The 18495-nt window shown below is 47.8% G+C and overlaps 2 protein-coding genes across 2 annotated transcripts in view; one reads left to right on the forward strand and one right to left on the reverse strand.

The window, feature by feature from the left end:
- Window positions 1-3688: 3688 nt before the first annotated feature.
- LOC308519134 (large ribosomal subunit protein uL23-like) lies at window positions 3689-11583 on the forward strand. The gene is made up of 2 exons (XM_081091100.1): window positions 3689-3906; window positions 9777-11583. The coding sequence occupies exon 2, from the start codon at window positions 9826-9828 to the stop codon at window positions 10291-10293; it is 468 nt and encodes a 155-aa protein (XP_080947226.1). The 5' UTR covers window positions 3689-3906; window positions 9777-9825; the 3' UTR covers window positions 10294-11583.
- Window positions 11584-16168: 4585 nt separating this feature from the next.
- Window positions 16169-18495, reverse strand: part of ETF1 (eukaryotic translation termination factor 1) — a 34179-nt gene continuing 31852 nt past the window's right edge. The window contains exon 11 of the mRNA XM_081090772.1: window positions 16169-18469. Within this exon, the coding sequence (XP_080946898.1) occupies window positions 18387-18469 (83 nt within the window). The 3' untranslated portion in view covers window positions 16169-18386. The remainder of the gene's footprint in view (window positions 18470-18495) is intronic.

Genomic DNA, 18495 nt, shown 5'->3' on the forward strand with positions numbered 1-18495 from the left:
ATCCTTGACTTGTCCCAGGGAAAGTGAGCGGAACCTGTCCTCTGACCCAGGACTCTGGGTGCGTCCCACCCCCACAGCCCAGCCTGGTGGGTGGGAGCAGTGGCGTCTGCTCCTGTCACAGCGCGGAGGAGCCTGCCTGGCTGGGGAGGCTGGCGCTGGCGGTTCTTTCTCCCTGGTTGAAATCGCTGGGCCCTCCATCCTCTTCTCCAAGCAGCGCCTCCCTGGGTCTGAAAGAGATCTCCTGAGGGCTGATTGATGTATACATTTTTGTATTTCAAGGCCTGGGGAGGGGAGGGAAGCTCGCTCCAGGTTTCCTCCTGTCGGCGTTTGCATTGGAGACAGCCACCTTCCCAAGATACAGGGTCCCCAGAGATACTCTGGTGGCAAGTCTGAGTTAACAAGTGAACCCTCCCAGCCAGGCTGCCACTTGTGTGGTGAGCACCAGGGGCGTGTAGGTGTGGGCAGGTTTTGTGGCCCCAGCCTATGTGAGTAGGAGCCCCGGAAGGGGTGGAGACTTGGGGGCAGCCTGGCAAAGTGGTGAAGCTCTGTAGTCCCACATACAGATTCGAACCCCGCACGCTGCCACGTACAGTACTTACTGATCACAGGCAAGTTCCCTGCTTCTCTGAGCCTGTTTTCACTTGGAGAAAATGGGCATCATGGTTTCAACGCACGGGTGTGTAGTGAGGATTAAGTGAGATACCGTCTATAGTGTGCCCAGCCTGTTTCCTTATCTCGAACGCAGGCATAACAGTAGGGTCTGACGGGATTCAGTTAGATAATTAATGAAGTGTGATTGACACCTGTCAATATTAACCATTAATACTATTCACACCTCCCCTGTTCTGCTGGAGGTCGCAACCGGATAGTTCCCTGCTCTTGCTGCTTCCTCACCCTGTTCCGTTGCCAGGACATGACTTTTCTCATCTTTTTAGACAGAAGACTCGCAGAAAGACGAATGATCCCCAGAGCCCTGGCGGGTGTGATGTGGCTCAGTTCGTTAGAGTATTGTCCCTCCACACCGGAAGGTCTCAGGTTTGATTCCCAGTCAGGGCACATGCCTAGGTTTCGGGTTCAATCCCAGGTAGGGGTGTATACGGGAGGCAACCTATTGATGTATCTCTCTACATTGCTATTTCTCCCCCCCCACTCCCTAAAAATCAATTAAAAAGAAAAAAAATGATGCCCAGAAAAGAGCTCATGAGGCAAGGAGGTGATCCTGAGGTCCCTCTCCCTCCTGAAACCTGCCTCTCCTTCCTTCCGCAGCACTCAGACCCAGGGCTTTCCTACTGGCATCTCTCCCGGGCAAAGCTCTGGCCCAAGGGTTCATTTAGTGACTTGTATAATTTCCAAAGGATCAGTATTAATCTTCTCCACCTACAGGATGAGTGGCAGCTCGAAGCCAAGTGCTTCCCAGCCAGGGAGAGAGATAGAAGTTTCCCTTTTTCCTGCGTCTCTCCCCCACCCTCCCTTTTGCGGGGGAGCTGAATGTGCTCACTCTGGAGGGACCGAGGGAAGCCCGGAAGGACTCTAATGCAATTTTGCCTCCATGAAGCTGGCGGCTGGGAACCACCTTCCCTCGGCTTGCCCTCTGCTGGGGAAACTCCATGACAGAGAAGAGGCAGCTGGCAGGGGGAGGCCTTCTGAGTGTGAGGACGCCGCTGCTGCTGCTGCTGCTGCTGCTGCAGTGCCAAGCCGGCCCACACAGGACCCCGCAGGACTGCGCTGCCACGGAGACCGAGGCTGATGCCCATTTGGTTCCCAGAGCTCCTAGAAGGCGATGCCTTGGGACCTGGGGAGGATTTCTTTTTCAGGGACACGGTAGCAAATACAAAGGAAGACAGGATTTATTAGAAAGCTTGTGGATTGGGAATCCGAAGACCTGGGCTCTCGCTCTCAAGCCGCCACTCCATGGCCATGTGATTTGGGGTCAGGTTGCTTAAGATCTTTCCCTAAATTTTAGTTTCCCCATTGGTAAAATGAGTGGTCTACCACCTCCCTCATAGGATGGTGGGAAGAATTAGCTGAAATAATGTATGGGCCCTAACCGGTTTGGCTCAGTGGATAGAGCAACGGCCTGCGGACTCAAAGGTCCCAGGTTCAATTCTGGTCAAGGGCATGTACCTTGGTTGTAGGGAGTGTGCAGGAGGCAGCTGATCGATGTTTCTCTCTCATCAGTGTTTCTAACGCTCTATCCCTCTCCCTTCCTCTCTGTAAAAAATCAATAAAATATATTTTAAAAAAAGAAATAATGGATGGGAAACTGGAACAAGTGAGATGGTTAATAAATACCCATTTATTCCACAGAGGGGCTATGGAGAAGGGAAATCACTGGATTACAGAGGCTTTATGGGTTATCAGCTTCTATAGAAGCAAGCACCAGCATTATGTGGTTTGTTGGGTGCCTGGTTTTAGTGAAGATGTGTGTTTACCATTCACCATGAGACCCTGAGAGATTCCCTAAATATCCTGGTTTCTCTAGGTGGCTAAGGATCAGCCCACAGGGCAGAAGGAGCCTGTTCCTCAGAGATCCAGTCAGCATCTCCGTTAAGCCCTCTCCTGCCCTCCATGAACCAGACCATCTTTTGTGCCACCAGCACTGTATCCCCATTCTGGGGGAGGCCAGCATGACACAGCTACTTGTCTCCTCGTGATCTACAGTGGAGGGAAGGAGCTATGTCTCTGCTGGAATTGAAAACATCCTTGAGGGCTGCAACTTATACAAGGAAGGTTACCATGCCAACCACAGCCTCCTTGTCCAACAAGGACGAAAGAAAACAAGGCCGTGGGTGATAGACATCTATTGTGTGTGTCCACAAATTTGCCTGGAACCTCTCAGGAGCTGCTAACTGCAGTTCAGCAGGACAGAGAGGCAGGAAGATTCGGGTTGGATTTAAGTGGGACTCCAGGGCGGGCAGAACTGATGAGGGCAGGGCAGGGCCAACACGGGAGGATTGGGAAATGCTTTTCTGAGATTGATACCCATCTCCTGTTGAAATGTGTGGGTGTGGCACTGCAGCAGGCGTGGGAGGGTATGGTGTCCTAGATACCAGGTTCTGACTGTGATGGGAACTTCAACTTCCTCCAGGTTCTTTGTGCCCTTAGCAGACATTCCAGGTCACCTAAGCTCTGAGGCAGGTAGAGAAGAGAAGCAGGGAGGGAGGGCAGGTCATTGGGATGGAGAAAGGGGAGCACCAGGGCCAACACCCGCCTCTGGTTCAGGCACCAGATCTTGGCAAGTAGGTCCCACAGATGCCACAGAAGGGACAGGCTTCCCCGAGGGACAGGTGTCCAGGGAGAAAGGTCAATGGAGTCCTCACGCTTTCATGTCTCCTTCTTCCCACACCCACCTGGGAAAGTGCACAGAGAACTGAGGCGCTGACGTTCCTTAAGCACCTTCTCCAGGTCCGGCACTTTCACACGTTTGATTTGGTTATCACAACAACCCTGCAAATCAGGAACGGTGACCCCCATTCTACTGATCAGGAAAGTGAGGTTCGGAGGAGGAAGTGCCCTTCTCAGCATCAACCACTGGTAAGGGGAGAAGCTGGGACTGGAGCTCCCTGTCTAAACGCCGCAGTCTGGAGGGAAAACTCTAGATGTGACGGTTGCCCTATTTTCTTCTGGAAATCTCTCTTCTGCATCCGTCAGCTCCCCCAGAAGCCCTGCGTTCACGCTCCCCGGCCCTGCCTTCCGCTGGGAAGAGGCTGGAAGGGCACACACAGCAGGTGACGGGGAACACGGCCCCCTCCCGCTTGTGATGGTGAGGACGGCGGAGATGTCCCCGCGGGCCCTGCCCGCTGCAGGAGAAGCCGAAAGGGCATCCTCTCATCTCATCCCCATCAGCCTCGGACGAGGAATCCGAGGCTCAGAGACCGAAGCGCTTCACCCGGGGCCACGGAGCAGGTGCGCGCGGAGCTGGGAATCCCGCTCGTCTCGGTCGGGCGTCCACGCCAGGCTGGACCCCGGACCCCGGACCCCGGACCCCGGACCCCGGACCCCGGCGCGAGGCGCGCGGGAGCCCCAGTGCCCGTGGCTCCGGCGCAGAGAGGACCGAGCGCGCCGGTGGGGGCTGGGGAGCAGGGGAGGCGGAGGTCGCCGGCCGGCCTGGACCCGACCCGCAGCGGGGGGCGGGGGGGGGGCGGGGGGGGGCGGGGGGGGCGCGTGGCGGCTCCGCCCGCCGCGGCGGAAGCCGCCTCCATCCCGGGCGGGCTCCCCGCCCCCGGCCCGCCCCCGCCCGCCCCTCGCCATGTTTGGCGCTTCCTCCCGGGACCCTACGAGGCACTTCCTCCCGGCGCGAGGCCCATACATGGCGCTTCCTTTCCGGCGCGGCTGGCAGGCGGCCCGCGGGCGGCTGTGGGCGGGAGCCCGGCCCTCCGCGTCCGCCCGCGCCCTGGAGCCAGCGGCCCGGGAGCCGCTGCCAAGGAGGGGGCGGCCGGCGGGCCGGGAGCGCGGCCAGGGCCTGGCCGGGGTGAACGCGGGGCCGGCGGGCCTGGGAGTCCCCGGTGGGCACGGTGCCTCCTTCCACCCCAGAGGCTCTGAGGTCCCCCCCCCCCCCCGCCGGCCGCCCACGCCCTGCCCCCCTCTCTCCCCAGCCCGGGACGCAGCACGCGCTGCTGGAGATCCTTCCGCGGCTCCAGCCCGGGGCCCCCGCCCCGCGCCTTGCTGCTCCTGCCCTTGCCTTTGGCCAGTTGGTCTTCGGTGTTTCTCCCTCTTCCCTCCTTCCGTTGCCGAAGCCGTCGCTCGGTCTGGAATGCCCTTCCCACATTCTGGGAGGCCAGCTTCATCCTCTACTTGGTTCAGACGCCCGGCCATCTGGAAATCCTCCCACCCCCACTCCACAGGCCTGTTATGCACTTACACAGCATCATATATATATACTGTTTATTGAGACTGCGACCTGATCTTACTCTCTCTGGGTTCCTGGTGGCTAGCTCAGTGAGAGCTGTTACTGTATCTGAGCAAGGGGAAAAGGGAAAGGACCCTGTGGTCAGGCCAGCCACAGGGCCTTCACCCTGCACAGGGGCCCCTAGTATCTTCTGCGAGGCTCCCTGTGGTCTGGCGGGTCATGAGCCTCTGCGTGAAGAGTTTGACTCTGTAGGGAAGGTTGGGTGTGGGGAGCCGGAGCTGGCAGTGGGGCTGAGGTCTGGATGCAGTGCAACCCAGGTGCCCCCACCACCCAGAATAGCCTCCCTTACTTCCACCTGACAACTCTGGTTTATCCACTGCATGAACCAGCAAGCCTCTACAGGCCCTCCCTAGAGCGCTTCCAGAGACTTCAACCTGGCCCAGCCACACATGACTACCCTGATCTGTCTGCCAGGAGATGAGCAGAGGTCAGAGAGAGGGACCAGATCTAAGCAGAGTTCCTGAGCCCCCAGCCCCCAGCTCTTCCAGAAGTGCAACATGTCACCAGAATACAGCCGTTCTGTTGGACTATCTTGTGAGCCCTTGATTGTTGTGCCTTGGGTGAGGCAGGGAAAGGAAAGCTCAGAGTTTGGGACAGAGTCAGGGAATATGCCAGGGAGGAGTTTCTAGTGCCAAGCAGCTGTTGGGCTTGATCCAGAATAAAATCACTCACAGGCTCCCAGTATTTGGCTGGGCTTGTACACACACACACACACACACACACACACACACACACACACAGTGGGGTATGGCCAAAAGATGAGGAACTTGTTGGTCTCTTGAGCCTCAGGTCAGCTGAGGGCCTGTGAGTTGGCTGCATGGAGAGGAGATGATCTGTAAAGTCCAGAACTGAAGAATCAGGGGTTAGATTTTGAAAAAAAAAAAAAAAAAAGAGCTGGGTCTCCAGGCCTGGGCTGCATACCCAGGGCTAAGGATGCCTCTGGCCTTGTTTTCCCACCTAAGGCTGCAGGCCCCCAACAGCCTCTTCCCAGCTACCATCTAGCATTGTGGGTAATGTAGTACATAGCCAGCTTCTCTCTGGAACTAGCTCCCACGCTCCAGCCCTCCCTCTCTTCCCCCCCCCCCCCCCCCCCCCCCCCCCCCCCCCCCCCGCTGCCAGCTACCACCCCCTCTGCTCCAGGCTGAGGGCAGCACAGGGTGAGAAGGCGGTGCCTGTGTTGCAGGGCTGGGAGATCCCCAGCTGGAAACCAACACGCTATTTATAGCTGAGCCTAGCAGAGGGGGAAGTCCTGAGAGGAGCGGGGTAGCTCCAGCAGTCTCTGCTCCAGCTACAGAATCTGCAGATCTCTGCTGGGTAGGCCTTGTGTTCTCTTCTGGGTGAGAGGGCTTTGAGCCTTAGAAACACTTAGGAAGCAGTAGGGGTCCTGGGAGGCTCCCTGCCTCAAGAGAGACAGATACTGCCTCTCCTCCGTGGGAATGTTTGGAAGCTGAGACTTTTTGCAAAAAATGCCAATATGACAGTTGTCTGGTATGTCTATGTATTTTTCTTCTCATTGTTTTCCTATGCATGCCTTCTCATTAAAATTATATTCCCTTTAAGGACAGGAACTAACCCTCCTTTTGCTATTGGCACCAACCCCATCTTCATGCTGTTAACATGTGATCTTGCCAAAAGGAAAACCAATTCCTCCCTGCCAAGACTGGGTTGGGTGTGACTTTTGTCCTCCAAATCCTCTGCCCAGTGCCCTGTGTCTTTCCCAACAAAGCACAGAATCTTTACTTGACGGGGTTCACCACTTGTTAACATGGTGTCTGCCTGGTTGCCGGCTATATCCCCATTGTCTGGCATGATAAACAATTGTTGAGTGAATGAATATGAGCCTATGATAGCTAATACTGTTTGTAGAGTATTTGATACATGCCTCATCACCACACTCCCCCTTAGTTCTCCGAGCTTCATCCACACTGCTTTCCACTTACCTCCTCAACTGTACTCCCCCCAGCCCCACATGTTGTTCTTGTACTGCTGATGCTCATCCTTCTCTTTGCCCATTCCAGCACCAGTGTCTTTAGAAAAGCTTTCTGTGAGGTCACTGGCCAGGTCAGATTCCTCTGTGGCAGACTCTCACTGTGGCTTTCCTTCAGTGTTAACTGCAGCAGGGATTTCACATTCATTGGAATGATCCACTAGCCTGGAAGCCCACTGGGACAGCAACTACGTCTCTGCGCCCTGTGACTGTATCCTAGGATCTGGCACAGTGCTTAGCTGTAGTAGGCACTTTTATGTAACAAATGAAATAAAAACTTAGTTTATTTAACAAAGAACCCTATTTTAAATGTAAAGAAACTGAAAGAAATAACATCTCAAGATTACACACCTAATAAGTTGGTAGAGTGGGACCTGGGCATCTGGCTCCAGTGTCTGTGTTGTTAACTCCCTGCACTGTGCTACCTTTCCATCTGCTAAATGCTTTTGACTTATTTTTTTCTGTTTCTTTTTTAAAAAATTTATTTTTTAAAATTTTATTATATTTTGTTAAGTGCTTTTTAAAAGTAAAGAAGAGAATAAGAAAGGTATCTGAGAGAAAGGGACTCCCCCTCTCCACTCATGGAGATGCAGAATTGGAGAGTAAGAAGCTATATGAATGGCTAATAAGCACATGAAAAGGTGCTCAACATGATTAGTCATCAAGAAAATGCAAATCAAAACCAGAATGACATCACCAGTGAACAATCCAAAAAAGAAATTGAGAAAGTAATTTCATTTACTATAGCATCCAAAAGAATAAAATCTCTAGGAATAAATTTAACCAAGGAACTAAAAGACATACGAAGAATACTATAAAACACAGCTGAAATTAAATACGAAATAAAGGGAAAGACATTCAAGTTTATGATTGGAAGACAAGATTAGGATGGCAATACCACACAAAGCATTCTGTAGAGTCAATGCAATCCTTATCTATCTGCCGTTCTGCAATCCTAATAGCCGTTTTGCAGAAATGGAAAAGTTGATCCTCAAATTCATGTGGAATTGCAAGGCACTCTCCTAGTACCTCAGTCTGTTCACTAACCAACCCGGAAGTTCTCTGAACCCCATTATTTATGGGTTTTAGGGAAGTGCCATTACTTAGGCATCATTGGTTAAATAATTGGCCCTTGGTGATTAACAATCTCCAGCCCCTCTCTCCTTCTGGATGGGGCTGTAAGTTCCAACCCTGTAAACCAAGCATGTCAAACTCAAAGGCTAACATGGCCCAAATACATAAGGTTTACGTTTATGTGGGCTGCAAAAAAAAAAACACTCTTCAATTTTCATAGAAACGTAGGTTTATTTCAATAGAGACATATTGAATACAAAGGGCTGAAATGAGTAATCCTATATAATAAAAGGCTAATATGTAAATCGACCAAACGGTGGAACGACCAGTTGCTATGACGTGCACTGACCACCAGGGGGCAGATGTTCAATGCAGGGCTGCCCCCTGGTAGTCAGTGTGCTCCCACAGAGGGAGCGCCGCTCAGCCAGAAGCCCGGTTTACAGCTGGCGAGTGCAGCAGCAGTGGCAGAAGTCTCTCCCGCCTCCGCAGCAGTCACACATCCCCTGAGGGCTCCCAGACTGTGAGAGGGTGCAGGCCGGGCTGAGGGGATCCCCCCCCCCCAGTGTACGAATTTCGTGCACTGGGCCTCTAGTCATTAGCATAAAATAATAGAACATTTTAATAAAAATTAATATTTTTTCTTGAACATTAACTTACCAGACACTGAATAACTGCACAAATTAATAAGCGTAATCAAATAAACCTATTTTTCTTGTTCTCTGAAAGCAAAATATTTCCTGTTGTACACACCAAACAAGTCAGTCCAAGACTAATGAAGTGGCAATTGGCTGCTAAAATATTCACTGCTAGTATTAGTGGAGAGAAATAGTGCGCTTGCACGTAAGGCGCATAAGGGAAATGAATGCAACATGATTATAGTAATCAGTCATTAGTGAATGCTGTAGTTTGTTATTAATAACCAGAGGCCCAGTGCACAAAATGCGTGCACAGGTAGGGGCCCTAGGCCTGGCCAGTGATCAGGGCTGATCGGGTCCTTCCAGCTGCCAGCCAGGGCCTCCCTTTCCCAGCTGCTGGCTGCAGGCGAGAGCCTCCCTTTGTTCTGCGCTGCCCCCTGTGGTTAGTGCATGTCATAGCAAGCAATTGAGCTCCCAGTCTCCCTGCCGAACTCCCATGGGGACAATTTGCATATTAGACATAGATAGATAGATAGATAGATATAGATATATATTATGCATAACAGGATATTGTAAAAATTAAGTTACGACAAATTTTTTAAATATATTTTCCCTTTATTGATTAAGATATTACATATGTGTCCTTATCCCCCCCAATGTCCTCTCATCCCCCCAATTCTGCCCTCACCCTCACCCCCTGTTGTCCACATTCATCGCTTATGCTTATATGCATGCATACAAGTCCTTTGGTTGATCTCTCCCCCTCACTCCTGCCCTGAAATTTTTATTAAAACGTTTCTTACCGTTATATTGGCTGGGTCGCAAAAATATTTTTTGTGGGCCGTGAGTTTGACATGCTTGCTGTAAATCATACCTTCTGGTAACCAACCCCCATCCTGAAGCTTTCTAGGGCCTCCAGCCACCAGTCATCTCACTAGCATACAAAAGACATTTATCACCCAGGAGATTCCAAGGGTTTTAGGAACTGTGTGTCAGAAACTGGGTACAAAGATCAAATATGTAAGGTTGACCCAACAATAACATGGGCTTAAACTGAGTATACAGTTTAGACTCAAGTTGTTCAAGGGTTAACTGTATTTCTTTAAATATATATATATATATATATATATATATATATATATATATATATATATATATTTATCGATTTCAGAGAGGAACATCAACGATGAGAAAGAATCATTGATTGCCTTTTTACGAAGATGGCGCCGAAAGCTAAGAAGGAAGCCCCTGCCCCTCCCAAAGCCGAAGCCAAAGCAAAGGCTTTGAAGGCAAAGAAAGCAGTGTTGAAAGGCGTCCACAGCCACAAAAAAAAGATCCGCACGTCACCCACTTTCCGACGGCCAAAGACACTGAGGCTCCGGAGGCAGCCTAAATACCCTCGGAAGAGCGCACCCAGGAGAAACAAGCTTGACCACTATGCCATCATCAAATTCCCCCTGACTACCGAGTCGGCCATGAAGAAGATAGAAGACAATAATACACTAGTGTTCATTGTGGATTTCAAGGCCAACAAGCACCAGATCAAACAGGCTGTGAAGAAGCTCTATGACATTGATGTGGCCAAGGTCAACACCCTGATCAGGCCTGATGGCGAGAAGAAGGCATATGTTCGACTGGCTCCTGACTATGATGCTTTGGATGTTGCCAACAAAATTGGAATCATCTAAACTGAGTCCAGCTGCCTAATTCTAAATATAAAAATTTTACACTGTAAAAAAAAAAAAAAAAAAAAAAGAATCATTGATTGACTGCCTCCTGCATGCCCCACCTATATGGGAATGGAACTCGAAACCCAGGCATGTGCCCTGACTGGGAATTGAACCACAACTTCCTGATTGATAGGCTGACCCTCAAGCACTGAGCCATGCCAGCGGGCTGTGTTTCTTATTGTATCGCACTGCTCAACAATAAAAAGGAACATAGAGGTGATGTGTTATAGAATTGTACACTTGAAACCTATATAATTTTATTAACCAATGTCACCCCAAATGACTTTAAATTTAAAAAAAAGCAATAAAAAGGAACAAATATGGAACAATATGGATGTATCTCAAAAATTTACCTAAATGAAAGGAGCAAAGTTAAGGAAGCTTGGTGAATAAAAGACTACATATTGTATTGTTCCAGTAATATGAAGTTTCTGGGAGAGGCAAAACTTATGGAAACAGAAAGCAGATCAGTGGCTGTGTAGGGCTGGGGTGGGAGCAGGGATTGACTTTAAAGGGATACAAAAGACCTTTTGGGGTAATAGACACTGGATTATTTCATGTTTGCACAATGTACAATTTTATTTCAAAAAACAATAAACTTACAGGGAGTGCATTTTATAGGTTATAAATTATACCTCAATAAAGCTGTTAATAATCAACAAAAATGATAGCAGGGTGAAAAAAAATCAACGTTCTGAAATCTGAGTGGCTTCCTGGCCTTTAGGGCAAGTCAGAAACAACTCATTTGCCTCTCCAAGCCGACCTCTCACCTGTCCAGGCTGGTTGGTCCCTGCTCACCAGGCAAGGCACCCCAAGAAGAAGGGGGAGCCACCTTGTCCTCCCCTTGTCCTTTAATATTCCTTATTCTTCCCAGCCAAACTCCCTGAATAAGAAACAGACATTTGCTGTTTTAAGCCTCTGTGATTTGAGGCTTGCTAGCACATCATGACCCAGCCTTCTCTGACTGGTACACCTTTTCTGGTTAATTGGACCCACTTCGCTAAGCAATCAAACACCACTAACACTTTCCTTTCCTTTATTTTCTATATCCAGATGGTCAATGGCCCTGATAGTTCTCCCCTTAAATATCCCTTAAATCATTTTTTTCCCTTCCATCCTAACTGCCACTATTCCTCTTGTAATTACATTTTTATAAATTTTCTAAATGGTTTTCCTGTGTCACCCAGCTCTACCTCTACACGGCATTCTTTGCTATCTGCTAGAGTGTTTCAAAATAAAAATATTTTTTTCCTTAAAAAACAATACTCATCTTCTATTGTCATTCCTTGATATCTCTCTTGCTGGACCATTGACCAGTAGGGCTAATGCCTGTGTTGGTCACCGCTGTATCCCAGCATCTTGCACGGGGCCCAGTGTACAGGAAATGTCTGGATATGCCTGCTGAATTAAAAAATGAGAACAGGGTTAACTCAAGTCCATTGCAAGGAATAGAGGTGGCAGTGGGCTGTGTCTACGGAACGGAAAGCTAGAGGACACTGGGTTCCTGAGGGCATTTGCTCAGCTCCCCAGGGAGGGGCAGAACCCCTTCTGGACAGTCTCCCTTTAGAATCATTTTGACAGGTAGGGGAGGGCCTCTAGCCCTAAGCACAGGAATGCATCTTTAGAGGAGCTTCAACTCCTCTTCCCTGGGGACATCCTGCCCTAGTACAGAGTCCCCTTCTGCAGGCCCTCCAGTGGGGCTGCGTCAGGAGGTTGGTCCATCTCACCCCACTGGGGAGCCTGTGCTGGGAATGTACTCAGGTCTGGACAGCCATGTAACATGGGACAGGCGCTTGCATCAAGCCCTGATTTCTCCTCATTTTCAAGTCCAGTTCCCACTTCCCTTTCCCCATGTAGCAGAATATCCCTGAATCCTTGCCTTTACCTCAGAAGATCCTTGATGTATCTGCTTAGAGAACCTCGATGAAATCTCCACTCTTCTATCCTGGTCTCCAGGCTTCCCTGGAAATGGGTTTGCCCTTTAGGTTTCCTTTGGGTAGGGGTGGAGAACAGAGGGGCTGAGCCCAGGCAGGGCCCTCAGCAGAGTGGAAAAGCCAGAAGTCTGACAGAGAAACCTAGATGGGACTAATTTGGAACCTTGGGGGCTGGACAAGCAAGTTAATCTACACACTCAAGCCAACCCTGACTCACAGGAAAATGACTTTGAAACAGCTTTCATAACCCCACCTGGATGTTGGCCACCTTTCCCCTCCCAACTTTGTCTTTGGCCTCAGGCTGCTCACTTACTCTCTCTGATCCTCCCTTTTCTCATCCCTAACAAGGAGGAGAAAAAGGCTTAGATGAAGAATAAGGACATCATCCATGTGCAACCTTCTATCTCTTGAATGAGGGAATTGGAATATAAGGTGCCTTTCAGGTGCTAAAATTATGATTCCTTAAGAAATGAAAGTATGAAGCAACAGAGCTACATAAGGATGTGGCTGGAGATAAAGGACTAGTCTAATGACACACTTGTCTTTTTTGAGAATGGGCTCTAGGCTCCCAGGTACAGCTCTGCCTTGTTCCCATCATCCCTAAGGTTCCCCACCCACTCCAAAGCCCTTGCTCTTGATTCTGCCTCAACTCAACTAGCACCAGGCCAGACCCAAAGCCGATTTCATCTCTGAGACATGTGACAGCAGCTCCTCTCCTGACCCTGCCTCTGCTCCTCTTTCTTCCAGCTTGGGCCCAAATCCCAGGCTCAGACCACACCCCATCCCCTCTTACTGGCTGATTCAGAGTAGGGATTTCTCCTGAACTGAAAATACCTTTAGCAGAACTATTCTAAATGCTGACCTCTGAATCAAACCCAAATTCTGAGTAAAAACCAAACTTGAATAAGCAAACCAAAGTTGTGTTTTAAATACCTTGTGAAGCAGTTAGAACCTAAACACTCATTATCACATTCATTCTATAATGGATGGTCATGATAACTCAAAATTATTAAAGACAATTAAATGATGCTCTTATCTTTTTCTTCTGCATTTCTGAAAATTCAAAAATTTCCTTAATGTCTTATTCAACCCCTTTGATACTTCAATGTATATTTCCTAAGGAAAAGGGTATTCTCTTACATAACCACAGTATAGTTATTGAATAGATTTAACATTAATACTTTTACCTACAGTCCACATTCCAGTTTCATTAATTGTCCTATTGGAGACATATTTAAAAGCAGGGACAGACACTTTAGTCTTTGAGAAATTTCACTACACATGTATTTTTCTTTGAAGATGTTGGGTAAATTATAGGGGTCTTCTACAGAGTCCCAGGGAGCTCCTTTTATCCATCTTCAACTGTGGCTGTGGGTAAGGTGAGCTGACCATCAAAGCGTGTGTGTTGGGCAAGGTCAGAACTATTTGGATGGGTGCCTTCCAAATGCAATCTGAGCCATTGGTTGTCTCTGAAAACACAAGGGTTGGTGAGGTGAGTCCACCACCTCACATCTTCTCGGCAGTACCAGCAAGTATTGTATTCTTCTTGAGCAAGGAATGACATGCATTTGTATTGGCCTCGGAACTAAATAGACTTGTCTTTGAGCCCCAGATTTTGCCACTTAGTAGCTTATGTATCTACCTCATTGTTTTTCCAAGAATTAAATGAGACCATGCACATGACACAGCACCCTGTCTGGCACATGGTAATGATTTAACAAATATTAGTGATTGTAGTTATTTTATAGATGGGTAGCTTGAAGCTCGGAATGACTTCAAGGACTTCCTGGACACTTCTCTCTGTTCTTTTTTAAAAAATATATATTTTATTGATTTTTTAGAGAGGAAGGGAGAGGAATAGAGAGTTGGAAACATCGATGAGAGAGAAACATCGGTCAGCTGCCTCCTGCACACCTCCCACTGGGGATGTGCCCGCAACCAAGGTACATGCCCTTGACCGGAATCGAACCTGGGACCCTTCAGTCCACAGGCCGACGCTCTATCCACTGAGCCAAACCAGTTAGGACTGTTCACTTCTTTTGGTAGTTTGGCCCCTCCACTGCTCTAAATTTTAAGGGTAAACAAGCTGTACCAGGAATATCTTAATGCTTGTCACAACTCCCCTCCAGAACCAACCGATGTCTTCCACAGCCAGTATCCTTAACTCTAGCACCACCTTGTGGTTTGCCAGCACAAACTCACCCTGGCCCCTTCTGGAGGACCAAGGTTGTTGGCTGCTCCCATCTTTGAGCCCTTGCTAAGTGCACAGCATTGTATTATGCATTTCACATGCCTTATTACATTTAATCCTTACCATAATCTAATTGTTACAGTTAGGAAAACTGCTTCTCAGAGAGTAATTTGCCAAATCTCACTGGCAGAGCTAGATATCAGGTATCTTGCTCACTGTAATACTATCTTGATAGCTTTACATCTGAAAAGGCTCTTTAAATTCACAAGCTTCCTTACAGTAAGAAAACAGGGATAGAAAGGGACTTACCTGAAACCACAAGCACAGCTAATGGCAGAGACAGAACCAGCGCTGTTTGTCCAAAGAGCCGACTTGGCCCTGGACTCTCAATTGAGCCTCAGTCTGAGCCTGCCAAGCAATTTCAGACTATCCCCATAACAGACTTCCCAGAAAGGGTTTAGAGGTGACTATTAGAGAACCCTGGAGGTAAACTGATTTCACATTATCTCTATTTCCTGTTGTTCACCCATGTCCTCATCAACTCTGGCACCCAATGCTTCCAAACTCTCTGGCTGGTCAATCCCTGTCCCTGGAGGAACAATCCCTTCAGGGTGGGACTCGGCAGGTGGGAGTCCCGACAGGCGCTCACTCAAAAATTGGCAACAAAGGAGAAGCTGGCACAAGGTTTAAAATTCCACCTTGGCACTTAGCCCTGAATCCACTGTGCCTGTCTGGGAGCACCATGGCATGAGAACTGGAGCCAGAGAACAAAAGATGGCAAGTGCTGCAGGCCCAGACAGGCGAGCACAACAGCCCACATATCCGGCACCACTGTGCTGCCTTCCAACTTCTGACTTCAAACAGCACCCAGGGATGCATGAGGAAAGGCATGCGTAGGCACATCTGCCCTTCCCAGAGGATGACTGGGTTTCATCAAAGTTATCGCCTAGATCAGATTAGAAAAAGGGCCAAAGTATGCTGAAAAAACAAACACAAGTGACAGAAAAAGTGCTATTATGGGTCACTTTCATTAAAACATTGTTTTCTGGAGAAAGCAAATCATGCACCACTCTGGCTCTAGGCTTCCTCAAGTACCACAGAGGAGCTCCAGCACCTAACTTTGGGGAAAACTAAACAAACCCTTTCTTGCTGCTGACCTGGGCCAGCCTCATAAAACTTTTTACTTTACAACAGTGTTACCTATGCAAGATCGAGTGGAAGGTTACTTTCTGTTCTTCCATTTGGACCATTCTATTGACTCAAAGGAAACCAGATATATAAAGAAAATCAATTTTGAAATTAGGCCTGGGATAAAATGACTTTGCTACTAAAGAGCTATTACTTAACCTCTTTTGACCTATAAAATGGGGTAAATCATCTAGTTCCATGGAATGTTGAGTTACATGGGACAACAGTTAAAATGCCTTAAGAAGGGGGACAGGTTTTCCTTTGGTGTACATGTGGAATCGAAGATACAAATCAGTTTGGCCCCAGCAACTTGAACCTCCTTCCTCTGGTAACTGAGATCATGACCTCAGACATCCTTTGCATATATCTTCCCATAGGCAAATGCAGTGAAGACAACTAAAATCTTAGGCTGAAAGTTATCAGCCATGACTAAATTGACACATACCTTGGAGAGCTCACTCAATCTCCACATTCAGATCTTTCTAGGAACAATCCTAAAGAATCTCAAGCACACAAAATATATTCTTAAATATGGTTTAATACTCTTCTCCATTTCTGTACATCACGACACCAAGGTTTTGCTGCTTAGGATCTCTCTGTAGAGACTATAGAGAATGCAAAGGCTACGGTTTTTACCCCCTCATATTGATGTGTTTGTATGTTAAGTGTAATACATATCAGTATATATTGATACACACATCAATATATAATGCAATATATATCACCGAAGAGAACACATTGATTAAAGAAATACAAAAATTTGGCATCATTTCCAAACTTAAATAGTAAAAATAAAAACTACAAAAGGAGCTGCATACCCTAAATGTATCATGTGAAACAATAAGCATAGTCAAAAATGTAAATTTACATCCAATTTCTCTGGTCTTGTCATATCACATCAGACCCATTTACAATGGCAAAACCCTAAGGTACTGCTGCGAAGAGGGCATGTTTGCTCGCTCTTGGGTGTTCTGCAAACAAATAGCAGAGCCCAAAGCAAAAGCCTGTTCCAGTGAAGCCTCCCGCATTGGTGAATACCAAAGAACTGACTCTTCTCATTGGGGGTTGAGACATCAGGTTACACATCGACAGACAGTCATTTGGACCTCAGAGTACAGTGTGAGAACCAGAAACTTTACATTTAAGACATACTCCCTTCATTCAAGTGAAACAGGATTATTGGAACGATAGGCAGGTCTGCAACCTAGGAACAAGGAGCTGGTTCAGACCAATAAAGCTACGAGTGACTGAGTCAAGTTAATGAAGAACAGCAGTCAGGCACTAAAGTGTTGAAAGTACCCAATTTGAAAACCAAATGCACCCCACTACCCTATCAGTGTGAGGTGATACCAATTGACTTTTAAAACCTTTGGCCCTTCAAAGTCCATTTGGTATACTTTTGTCCATTGCTACCACTGGGCACATCCTATACACTTTGTTCACTGTCACCACCTCGGGCACATGATGACCTTGCATGTCAGCTGGGGTCAAGTCCCAACTCACAGCCCAGCTGTGAAGCATGAGCTTTAGGTTTTCAAGCCCATTTGTGGACCCAACATGGTTATGTCCTGGTGCCAGAAGCTGTGTCCCATCCCTTCCCGCCCTTCCCACCCCGCCTCTCATGTTTTCTCCTATGAGAGGTACTTGCAAGTCCCATATTCGAAACAGATGCTCCCACCCCACCAGGAGGTCAGGGGTTAAAATTACATGCAGTCACACATGTCTTATCTGTTGTTCCTATGAAGAACCTTGCAGTTCATCTTTAAAAAATCAAAATATTCACATAATCTCATGCCATCCAACGTAAGGAAAACACGACCACCTCCCCTTTACCAAGGACAGACCCAAACAAAATAAAATAATCTTTAAATTTCTTTGCTTCCACTTAAATTGCATGTTTTATTTATCCCACTCCCAGCAATAGCATAGAAGCCCCAACATGTGCATCCCAAACTGGTTTTAGGCTAAGATTATGGGAGCCCTTGTCAAAGCAACGGATGCTAAGGGCTCCCAAAACCCCGTCACAAATTTGCCTGCAAAACACATGGAAGGAAACAGTGCACTGGCCCGATGCTTCATGTGTCAGCTTGACTTGACAATGCACTTTGCATCCTCGAAACTAACAGTCTGGAGGGGGGACGGGTAGTGTGAGGGAGTGAAATTGCCTATTAGCTCACCCTTTCAACATTAAACAAGAGACCGAGAGAAAATGATTCCAACATTTCACCACATATATTTCTTCTTATGCAGTCTAAGCTGAGAATGCCATGTAAATGGGTCACTGCGAAATGCAGCAATTTAATTTTTTCCAATCAAAATAAGAAACAAATCAGTATGATCTCATGTCTATTAACTTTTGAAGGTTTCCAGCAGTTAAAGTATTTTTGCTTCTATGTATGAAGGTTAAAAAAATCATTTTTTTTTTTTTCATAAAATACAAGAGCAACCAATTTCACCATCAAGTAAAAGTAAAAACTGGGATTCTTGTTTAAATTAGTCCAAAGTGGCATTTAGGAACTTAGTTGTAGGCTGCTGCTGCGCTGACACCATGACAAACCAAAGTGTAGGGTTGGATCTGGTTTTGTTTCCGTTTTCTTTTCAGTATCCAATGCTCATGGATTAAGTTCTGGAAATGTTCCAATTGTAAGGCAGGGATCTGTTTGGATTCCACCACGGGTATGCTCCTTGGGTTGGATGCTGGAGGGTGAGGCACATTTTGCCGGACCCATGTCGACTACCTAGTAGTCATCAAGGTCAAAAAATTCGTCGTCTCCTCCTTGGTATTCCATTCCCTGGAAATCTACTCGGTACCGCAAGATACCTGGGGACACAAACCAAAGAGTAATC

The sequence above is a fragment of the Myotis nattereri genome (genome assembly GCF_964212035.1).
Source record: "Myotis nattereri genome assembly, chromosome: 5".
Taxonomy (NCBI): Eukaryota; Metazoa; Chordata; class Mammalia; order Chiroptera; family Vespertilionidae; genus Myotis; species Myotis nattereri.

Coding starts and splice junctions, on each gene's coding strand:
- LOC308519134 (XM_081091100.1), top strand. CDS start 9,826: ATGGCGCCGAAAGCTAAGAAGGAAGCCCCTGCCCCTCCCAAAGCCGAA.